This window comes from Trichechus manatus, unplaced genomic scaffold (genome assembly GCF_000243295.1).
Source record: "Trichechus manatus latirostris isolate Lorelei unplaced genomic scaffold, TriManLat1.0 scaffold00092, whole genome shotgun sequence".
Classification (NCBI taxonomy): Eukaryota; Metazoa; Chordata; class Mammalia; order Sirenia; family Trichechidae; genus Trichechus; species Trichechus manatus.
Genome location: NW_004444028.1, coordinates 4,859,710 through 4,871,248, shown reverse-complemented (window position 1 = coordinate 4,871,248; position 11,539 = coordinate 4,859,710). Strand labels below are relative to the sequence as shown.

Genomic DNA, 11,539 nt, shown 5'->3' with positions numbered 1-11,539 from the left:
CAGCCCACACCGGAAGGCCACACAGCCGGCCCACGCTGGGACCCCCACAGCCAGCCCACACCGGAAGGCCACACAGCCGGCCCACGCTGGGACCCACACAGCCGGCCCACGCTGGGACCCACACAGCCGGCCCACACCGGAAGGCCACACGGCCAGCCCACACTGGGACCCACACAGCCGGCCCACACTGGGACCCACACAGCTGGCCCAGGCTGGGACCCACACAGCCAGCCCACACCGGAAGGCCACACAGCCGGCCCACACTGGGACCCACACAGCCAGCCCACGCTGGGACCCACAGCCGACCCACGCCGGGAGGCCATACAACTGGCGCCACACCGAATGACTTGCTCTTCCCCACGCACGCCCCCTCCCTCTTTGTACCCTTTTCTACAGGCGGTTTCTCCTGCCTGGGCTGTAACTCCCCTGTTGTCCAGCCTAGTAAATGCATACTTGTTTTCTGTGTCTTGGTTTGGACTTCTCTGTCCTTGGAAAACCCTCAAGGGCACGTGCCATGCTTTGCTTTATGTTCCCATTAAAAACACAAAACAAAACAAAGAACAGTTGCCATGGAGTTGACCCTGACCCATGGCGACCCGGTGTGTGTCAGGGCTCCATAGGGTTTTCAAGAGCTGATTTTCTGGACATAGATTACCAGGCCTTTCTTCCAAGGTGCCTCTGGGTGGACTTGAACCTCCATGCAACCTTTCGGTTAGCAGCCTAGAGCTTTACTCGTTTGCACCACCCAGGGACTCCTGTGTTCTTATACTCGTTGCCATCGAGTCCATTCCGACTCATAGTGACCCTAAAGGACAGAGTAGAACCGCCTCATAGGGTTTCCAAGGAGCGGCTGGTGGATTCGAACTGCCAACCTTTTGGTTAGCAGCCGAGCTCTTAACCACTACACCACCAGGGTTTCTTGTGTTCCTACAGCTCACCTCTATTCCCATCACTCTTCACAAGTCCTCAGGCATATGTGCTTTTCAGTCTGTCCCCACCACTGGACGGTGACCTCCCTCCACAGCTCTATGCAGAACACCTGGACAGCTGTGCCTGGTGTTGACATGTTCTCGCAAGGTACTGTTGAATGAATGAATGAACAGAACCCCCACGGATTTCCGTAGGCATATATGGCATCGTAACAGGCACGTGTGCATGAGTATGTATATAGGTACCTGTGTGAAGACAGCGCCTTAAAAGTCTGTGGAATGGGTAGAAGAGTAGGAGCATAAAGAAGTGACTGCGTGGATATATGAGAAGGAGAAAGTCTGTGAGTGGGGCATTGTTTGACTTGTAAATCTGTCAGTGCGGCAGCAGCAGGGACTGAAAGCAAGTGTGTCTGGTCTGCGTGTGAGACAGCGAGAAGGAAAATGCCTGGGACAGACAGTGGATGCCAATCCCAGCAAGGCTGCTTCAGCTGCTGCTACATCCCACAGGTAGCTTCGTTACCGTCACTGTCTGATCCCCCAAAGACCTTCCTCTTCTTGGTTAACCTCCCAGGCTGTGGGGTCAGGGCGAAGGAGTAGAAAAGAAAATGAGGGAGTTCTTGTGGGGGTATCTGTTGCCGTGACTCATAGTGACCCTACAGGACAGAGTAGAACTGCCCCATAGGGTTTCCAGGGAGCAGCTGGTGGATTCGAACGGCCAACCTTTTGGTTAGCAGCCATAGCACTTAACCACTGCACCAGCACGGCTCCTTTGGAGGTGCTGGGCCTTAAATGAATGTCTGCAGATAACTTCCTGATCTTTTCTTTGAAGAGAACCCTGCAGGCTAAATAAAAGTCAAGCCCTTCGGGCACAATCATTATTCTCCCTCCCCCTCCCCCTCCTGAGGGTGGGGCTGGGGTCCAGTGGTCATCTTGAAGTGGCACCACAAAGAGGAAAGAGAAAGGACAGGAATCAACCAAGAAGAGGACGAATGAGAGAAGATGGGAGAAGGGGAACTGAACAATCCCGGGGGGTAGCTATGCCTGTCATGCCGCAGTCCTTCCGGATTCCCTCTTCAGGCAAGAAAGGTTGTGTTTTGTCTGTAAACGACCTGGTTTTCTCTTTCCTTTCATGTTTGGACCTGACATTCCGACCTCACTCAGGGCGTCCAGGCCGAGGCTGAGACCTGGTGGGCTCCTGGTTTTTCAGGGGCCACCACAGGCCTCTCAGCTGCTGCCCTCCACTATCTTGGGAGAAAGAGGCCCCCGCCCTCCTGGTGCTCCTGGTCCTGCACCTCCCCTTTGGTATGGAGAGAAGCTGAGGGCTCTGGGAACCCCCTTCTACCTCTGCAACCCTTTCCTAGAAGAGCTGCAGGAACTGGGGGTGGGGAGCCCCACGAGAGAGATGCCAGTGAACCAAGGACAAACCTGCCCCCAGGTGGACGCCCCACGCCTCCCCCTCCCGCCCTCCAACCCCTCCCTCTGCATGGTATCCTTCAGGAGGGACAGTCTCCAGGCTGTGGCAGGCTTCTGACACTTTTTTCTTCTTGGAAATGAAAACCCTCTTCCGGCCGCATGGCAGGAAAGCAGAGTCCCGTGCCATGACAGCTGGTGGGAGGCCTGGGTCTGGCCAGGCTGGGCAGGGCGGCTGCGGAGGGCAGAGCAGCCAGGCCTGCGGGGGCCATGGCCTCTTACCTGCTGTTGAACTTTTCAGGGTGTTTCTCTCTCATCAGGTGGAATCTGTGCGCAATTGAAGCATCCTGAAAGGGCAAGAGAGGACAGGAGAACCTGGGTCAGTGGCCATGCCTCCCAGACCCCAGGCCCCATCTCAGACAGAACACCCAGCCTCAGACAGAAGCCGAACATCATGTCCAAGGCTGCAAGCCAGTGTCACGAACGCCTTGAGAGCCCATGTCAGCTGGCCCAGAGCCCTTGCAACGTTCACTCCACGCCTGGCTGGTGAGAAGCCGGTAGTTCAAGAGTGAGCCAAGGGGATGCCCGGGTCCTTTGAAGAGAGAGAGGGTCTCTGCAGGCAGGCAGCGTGCAGCAGCCTGTGGGGGGTGCTGAGCGGGAGTTTTTGGAAATGCCTGGTCATATTACCTCTTTTTTAAAAAATACTTTTTATTTTGAAATATTTTAAGACTCACAAGAAGCTGCAAAAATAGTACAGAGAGCTTCCCCAGTGCTAACATCTTACATAAGCACTGCACGTTGTCAAAACCGGGAAGTTGAACATTGGTATGAGGCTGTTCTCCATTAGCTCTTAATCAGCCGGATGAGTAGGAAGAATTAGTGGCATTGGGTAATCCTAAAACAGCAACAAAAAAAACCAGTTGCCGTCGAGTAAACTCTGACTCACGGCGACCCCATATGGGTCAGAGTAGGACTGTGCTCCATAGGGTTTTCAATGGCAGAAATTTTGGAAGTAGATAGCCAGGTCTTTCTTCTGAGATGCCTCTAGGTGGGTTCGAACCGCCAACATGTCAGTTAGCAGCCGAGTGCATTAGCCGTCTGCACCACCCGGGGACTCTATACCTCATCAAAAACCAGAAAAAACAAACTTATTGCTGTCAAGTCGATTCCAACTCACAGTGACCCTCTAGGACAGAGTGGAACTGCCCCGTAGGGTTTCCAAGGTTGTAAATCTTTACGGAAGCGGACTGCCACATTTTTCTCCTGTGGAGCATACTTCGTTAGTAGATAATTAAAAAGTGTGTATTCTATTTTCTGGCTTCTGCTCCTTGTCACTCCACTGAAATGACTCTTTCCAATGTCAGTAAGAGTCTTATTACCACATCCTATGGACACTTTGAGGCCCTGGTGGTGCAGTGGTTAAGCATTCGGCTGCTAATGGAAAAGGTCAGCAGTTCGAATCCACCAGCTGCTCCTTGGAAACCCTATGGGGCAGTTCTCCTCTGTCCTATAGGGTGGCTATGGGTTGAGATCCATTCCACGGCAATGGTTTGGGTTTGGGTATGGACACTTCACTGTGCTACTGACCACCTGCTCCTCTGAACTCACAGTTAGGACGGCTCCCATGGCACTGTGCTTCCGGCTCTCCACCCATGGACCAGGCTCCCTTAGCCATGAACAGTGATGTTCCCCTGAGCTCTGTGGTTCACATGCCCCTGGAAGGGCCACATCTCAACAACTCTCAGTTCTCGATGTTGATGCCTCCACAGCGGGTATCTCCAAAAACAACCCTACGCTTCAAACCTAAAACCGAACTTGTCCCTCCTCCCCAGACGGAGCCTTCCACCCTTGATGGTGGGCTCCTTCTCCAGCAGAAGAACCTGTGTTGCCCCTCCACTGCTCAGGGCCCGTGACCAGCACTTGGGATGCAGGAGCTGGGCTTTGGACATAAGCAGGCCAGTTGGGCTGGAGGGGAAGGCAGCACAGAAAAAAGGGAGCTGATTCAGATGCGTGCAGGAAAACAAAAAAAAAGGCACAAATACAGAAACTCAAGCACTAAACTAGGTAACTAAAAGAGACCTGAATTCCAGGCAGTGCGTTTTCTGCTAATGCATATTAAACCCGTTCCTTGATACGGAAATGCTGTAAATGACAACATATGGCCGTTGATTATTCTTTTTAACATCGGGAGGTTCAGTGAGTAAGCATTTTTTGAGCATTCAGGGGGAGCGGTGGGTGAAATACAGGCTGACGGTGGGGACAGAAGGTTCAGAGGCAAGTGCGGGGACAAAGAGGAGGTTTTCTATGGTGCAACCTGTGAGAGCCAGAACTCGATGGGACGGCCTGGTTTTTTCGGGTCTTGAAAGTTTTCTGCCTTTGACAGGGTGCAGTCTTACCACTTTTAGTGGAAAATATTTGCGTTTTCCTTCTCTGAAGGTTTCTGCCTTACACAGGTTCCGGCTTTCACAGGTTTTACTATAACATTTGCATGTGGCGTAGGAGTCACCCCAGCACGCATTGTAAGTGAGAAGAGCAATTCAAGAAAATAGGCTTAATCTGTGGTTGGCAAAGACTCTTTGCTGAAATAATGTTCTGGGAACTTAGCATTTAAATTTTAGCTGTTGAATTGTAATTTCGTTTCATTTTTTAGTTTAAGACACAACAAGAGTTGAAGGTCTTGGTGAGGCGCCCCTCTGGATGTACAGCGGGAGGTGGGCAGACCCCGGGGCGGCCTTTCTCACTGGGGCCCATCCAGCCTGCACAGCTCTGGAGAAAGCAGAGCTTCACGCCCCTAGTCTGGGCCACCGCCTCTCTCCGAGCTTCAGTGAATAAGATTCATGTGACATGCATCAAACGCTTCTCGAGAATTCAAGAAAACATTCCACCGGCTTGTATTCTTTTGAAGCACCAATTTTCTTCCGTCAGGGGAAAAAGAAAAAAAGCAATCACATGCTGCCTGGCACGATTTGTACTTTACTAGCCCCTGGCCCCCAATATTGCTGTGACTGACTTTTTTTTCAAAATTCTCTGGAATATGCACACAGGTGCCCTCCCCCGTGTAGTTGCTCTGATTGTCCTTGGTTTTTTCGTATCGAGGTTTATTCCATAGGTTTAGCAAAGCTTCTTTTCACAGAGACTAGCCTTTACAATATTATTAATTAAGCTGTGTGATTAAGACTTTGAAAATGTAGCCTGTTGGTAAATACACAAGGTAACAGAGAGAACTGATCGGCTCCTTGGCTGTTCATGTCTCGCAAAGGCAAAGACGGTAAACACTCTGATTGTGTTTCTCTACCGGGGGATTAAGAAGGGAGTCAGGATTCACCTTCATCCTCCACTGAGCTGCTCTGTGCAGGCCACTGAACTGGCTGTATTTACACTCAGGAGTCACTGCATTTAGATTTTGGAAACCAGTGCTACCAGGGGCCAAATCCTTCTTTGGTAATAATCACAGCAAAATGAGGCTTCACAAGAAGAGAGAGCGTCCTGCCCTATCTTGTCTTCCTCCTTCAGCTGTAAAAATCTCTTCTGAAGATGGAAGGTGGGAGTTGGAAACCCATAAAAGTGATGAAGTTGGCATTCCTGATGGCCTGTCTATGCGGGGGCTTTTCTATGAGGTGTTGGGTGAAAAGGAGACAAGGAGAGACATGGACACCAGCTACTCTCTCCTGAACTCAAACTCCAGGCACACGGTTGGATGAAGGGTGTTTGTGCCCCTTGGGAGCCCTGGTGGTGCGCAGTTAAGAGTTCAGCTGCTAATGATAAAGGTTGGCAGTTCGAATCCACCAGCTGCTCCTTGGAAACTCTATGGGGCAGTTCTACTCTGTCCTATAGGGCCAGTATGGGTCGGAATGGACTTGATGGCAATGAGTTCGGCTTGGTGTTTTAGTTACTCGGACTCTGAAATATTGGCCTGTCTAGGCAAGCGCTGTACAATAGAAATGTAACGTTTAAGAGACATATGTAATTTAAAATATTCGTAGTAGCTACATTAAAAAAGTAAAAAAAAAAAAAAGATCAAATTTAATTTTAATAATATATTTTAATTAACCTAATATACCACAAATATTATCCTAATAACATGTCATGTAATCAATAGAAAAATATTAATGAATTATTTTAGATTCTTTTTTTTCATACGAAGTTTTCAACATCTGCTGTATACTTTACACTTACAGTACATGTCAGTTGGGACAAGTCATATTCCAAGTACATAATAGCCATGTGTGGCTAGTGGCTACCATGCTGGACAATGCAGGTCTAGGTCACCTTGGCAATTTATGGAGATAATAAGAGAAAGGAGGCAATCGAACAGGTTCTTTGAAATTGGGATTGTTCTGAAAATTTCTGAAAGAGTGGGGAACGGAAAAGAATGTGGACCACTTGCCAAGACCCCCTTCCATGAGTCCCACTGTCTATGTAAGTTTATGGCTCTTACAGGTGAGATAAGAACCTGATGTTGAGGGAATTGAAGAGTTTGCAGAGAAAACGATGCTTCTTGACCCATTTGCCAGTGGGTAGAAGGCTTATCATTGTGGAAACCTGGCTGGTGAAGCCTAAGAAGTACGATGTGTAAGGTGGAAGTGGTGTGTGGATTAGTGTGACAGGCCTCAGCCTCTCCTCGGCCCCTGGGTTCCCCTAGCATCAGAAATAGATTTCTTTGAATCAAGGGATTAGCTGTTCACTTATCCTGTTAAGGCTTGGTGAAAGCAGAGCCTTTGAGGGCTTCAGAGTTACACATAGCCCAGGAACTGTTCTGCAGTCTCAAACTTCCTGTCACTGATACCTGGCCATCCTGACATCTCTGCAAATCCAAAAATAAAGAGCAGGGAGGAGGAGGCCAGAGAAGTCAGAGGAAGTGGTGTCTTGAATGACTATGTTTAAAATCTCCTGCCAGTGCGTATCATCATTTAAAAGGACTGATAAGGCCAACTCTCTCAACCCCCTACTGATGAGAACCTGGCATGTGGTTGATTAGAATGAGGTGGTATGGAGGCCAAGGCCATAGTCACGCTCTGGATAGGCTAGCAGAATCTGTCAGAATTTTTTTATTGTGATTTAGATGAAGGTTTACAGAACAAATGAGTTTCTCATTAAACAATCAATACATATACTGTTTTGTGATATTGGCTGCAAATCCTGCAACATGTCAACACTCTCCCCTTCTCGACCTTGGGTTCCCCGTTTCCATTCGTCCAGCCTTCCTGTCCCCTCCTGCCTTCTCATCCTTGTCCCGGGTGGTGTGCCATTTAGTCTCGTATACATGATTGAGCTACATGTATTATTGTTTGTTTTATGGGCCTGTCTAATCTTTGGCTAAAGGGTGAACCTCAGTACTGAGTTAAAAGAGTCTCCAGGGACCATACTCTCAGGGTTTCTCCAGTCTCTGTCAGACCAGTAAGTCTGGTCTTCTTTTGTGAGTTAGAATTTTGTTCTACAGTTTTCTCCAGCTCTGTCTGGGACCTTCTATTGTGATCCCTGTCAGAGCAGTCAGTGGTGGTAGCCAGGCATCATCTAGTTGTGCTGGACTCAGTCTGGTGGAGGCTGTGGTAGTTGTGGTCCATTAGTTAGGCTAGTAGAATCTGGACCCTCTGCCTTGTTTATCCTTCTATTACATGAGTCCCACTGGCACCAAGAGGGCAGAGTGAACGCAGCAGGGCAAATACTTTACCACCAGGAATACCACAGCAGGGGTCATTGTCATCACTTTTATAAATGCAAGGCAGGAGATATTTGATATCAATAAGACGTTCCGGGTTCTTCAAAAGAGGCAAAGACTTTGCAAGGTTCTCTTTGCCAAAGGAGTCTGACTCTACTTAATCATCATAAGGAAGTAAAAGTGGGTTGGTTTACATACCTACTTCTCCTCTTACCAAGTCTGGGAAGTCAAATAGGGAGCAAGACCTTCTGCAAATGTCAGCCCCAGACTCTGTTAGGGTTGCGTGTTGGTTACTTGTTTTCTCAAGAATTTCTCTTCCCAGCTTTTAAAGAGCGAGCACACAAACCCTGCAAATATTTTACCGAGAGAAAGCGAAGGGTACACCAACAAAAAAAAAAATAATACTTGCTCCTCACTTCTCTATAATAAAATATTAAACACGTACAAGCTAAAGGTGTATGAGAAAAAAAATTATTAGGAAGATAATGTGAAGTTCTTCATAATTTGAAAGATGAACAGATTGGGTTATTATAAGTCAGCCCAGGTCTAATCAATATCTTGACCATGTGGGTGATGGAAAATCTGTTTGTATGCCTTTCCTTGGGGATAACTAGTAGAACTTTCCTCCCTCTCTCCCTTCCTTCCTTCTTATTTGCAAGAATGTCTTAAAACTATGATCACTGATGAGTCTTGGCTCTTGGGTTTAGGGGGTGGTTATCTAAATGAGCCACCACTCATCTGTCAGTTTGTCGTACTGTGGTGGCTTGCATGTTCTCTGTGATGCTGGAAGCTATGCCACGATATTTGAAATACCAGCAGGGTCACCTATGGTGAACAGGTTTTAGTGGAACTTCTAGACTAAGACTAGGAAGAAAGGCCTGGCAATTTACTTCCAAAACTTAGCCAATGAAAACCCTATGGATCACAACAGAATGTGTTTGATATAGTCTTGGAAAATGAGCCCTTTAGGTTGGAAGGCATTACACAATGGACTAGAGCAAAACAACGATCATGAAGATGATGCAGGATTGAGTGACGTTTTGTTCTGTTGTACATGGGGTCGTCAGGAGTCAGAGCCAACTCTGTGGCAACTAACAACTAACAATCTGTTGAAGGGAGGTTGTTTATTCCATTTTGGTGTGTTCGTCCATTTGGTCAGCAAATACTAACCCTTTCAAGACCTATGGGACATTCGGTATCCCACCCACTTTTTATGCCTCTGAAGTTCTTTGGAAAGGAGGTAGCCTCATTTTAATGCATTTAGCCTCAAGGTGGGAGCCTTTTGAAATGCGTGAATCTCAAGAATCCTGAGTTGGAGCCTCATTTTTTTGTAGATTTAGCATTGTCTTAGGTGATGCCTCCCAGATGTGTTAATTTTCTAAACTTTTGACAGGTTTGCCTTTATTTCTGTGAGATAAGCCTCCTTACTATGTTTCCTAGTTACTATGTTCTTGTGAGAATGCACTTATTGTGAGAATAAACTATTGCCAGTCATCATTCAATCATAGTGGCCATTTTCTCCTTTACATCATTCATTGTTTCCAGGTGTTACGGGCTCCCTTCTTTTCTAGCTTCCAAACAATAAATAATGCCTTTCCAGTAAGGAATAATGCCTTGCAGTAATACTTTTAAAAGAGATTGGAACTCCTATAAGTTATTCTTACCCTGCATTCAATCTTAGGGTCCAATCATTGCTTCCACGTGTACTAGGTGGAATGCACTGCTGTGAACAGTTCTGCAGTATTCCAGGGCAGCTGTTTCTGCTTCTTAGCTGTTAGTGCTGCTTTTGTTGTAATGAAGAATACATTGTAGTGGTAATTTTCCTGAGATTCAAATTCCTTTAGTTTTATTTATTTTGCCTGTCAGTATTGCTTTTGCAGTAATGAAGAATGCATGGTAGTGGTAATTTTCCTGAGATAAAAAAATCTCTTGGTTTCATTTACTAGAGCTGTAAGTACTGCTCTTGCAGTAAGGAACAATGCATTGTACCATGTTTTGAAAAGTTTCATGAAAAATAATAAAAAGGTTAAGAAGAAGGAGACGAGAATAAAATGTGTGTGTGCAGCCTTTGCAGGTGCCTTTGTGTTTTACCTCATATTTTGCAAATTTTCAATAAATAAAATAATAATAATAAAACGCCTGATTTTATCATTGACTCATATTGGCAGGATTTAGGTCATCACACACGTGATCCCAGATGAGAGGTATCAAAATCCATAACTCACAACAAAAATTCTGAATTGGTCCTTTAATCGGCATGCCTTTATTAGTGAAAACACAGAGTATCATCAAAAAATTCAAAGGAGACAATAATTGGGTCTTGAAAGGGTGACTAAGTGAGTATCATTTTTATACGTGGCTGTGTGCAGAGCCCTGGTGGTGCAGTTCTTGAGCGTCTGGCTGCTAACCACAAGGTTTGAATCCACCAGCCGTTCCCTGGAAACCCCATGAGACAGCTGTACTCTGTCCTATAGGGTTGCTATGAGTCGGAATCGACTCGACGGCGACGGCTTTGATGTGTAGAGACAGACAGGCAGGCTGTCAGGCCTCTGCCGCGCTGTTTCCGGCCGCCAGAGTTGGATGTGTTGAGAAAGGGAAAGTTTGGGGCTGGAGACTCAGAAGGCAGCTGTGGTTGTAACCTGCCATCTAGACATTCCCAGGAAGGTAGTCCAGTCCTGCCACTCAGCTCTCTTTTAGGGCTGGTTGCTCATGGGGCTGGTTGTCCCCTCCCTTTTAGCTTCCCTCCCCTTCATCTATTTCCATCTGGTTTCTGCTCCTGTGAAGAACCACTTCTTTTGACCATTCTCTGCTCTAATGGGTTGTCTTTACTCACAGAGGGCTCGGTTAGGACCGTCTGCATCAGAACTATCTCAAGGACTCGTTAAAAATGCAGATTCCAATACCTGGCCTTGACCCACTGAAAGAGAATATGAATCAGAATCTGGCCTAGGGGTGGAATCTGCATTTCTGACAAGGGGTACTGGTCAGCCATACTAAATTCTGAGACTTCCTTCTCTCCAAATGCTGCTGCCGTTGGCTGCATGAAGATGGAGGGGGCTGTGCGGAGGCCACACAGCTCAGTGGTCCATAGCTCAGTCAGGACCTGGAGCTAGACACTAGTGATTTCTGGCTTGACCACTCACCAGCTTGGATCTGTTTCTTTATCTTTCTAAGCTATAGTTCCCTCTTACAAAACAAAAAAGGATAATGACTGTACCCACCTCGTAGGAAAACTCTCCCTTTGTGCGCTAGGTACTCAGTAAACGTTGGCAAGTTACTATATTGTGGCTACTACAGGAAAAAGACACTTGAGTTTCTGTGACACTGTCATGACAGGAAGTCCCCGTCTAGAAGCTGCCTGAACTCCAGACTTGTCAGTCATGTCTGGTTTGCAGGAGCTGGAGACGCACATGCTCCTGGTGAGAGGACGCAGGGTCTGAGCAGATGGTCCAAAACGAGAGAGGGCCTTGAACCAAGAACAGGAGAGACGGTGACTGCCTAGGTCCCTGGAGGAAGTAGCCAGAAGAGGCCTAGGGAATGA

At 47.4% G+C, this 11,539-nt stretch overlaps 1 protein-coding gene across 1 annotated transcript in view; it reads right to left on the bottom strand.

Annotated features, from left to right (window-relative positions):
- Nucleotides 1-11,539, bottom strand: part of LOC111821602 (diacylglycerol kinase gamma-like) — a 42,365-nt gene that overhangs the window by 25,934 nt on the left and 4,892 nt on the right. Inside the window, exon 3 of the mRNA XM_023736791.1 lies at nt 2,622-2,686. Coding sequence (XP_023592559.1) covers nt 2,622-2,686 — 65 coding nt within the window. The remainder of the gene's footprint in view (nt 1-2,621; nt 2,687-11,539) is intronic.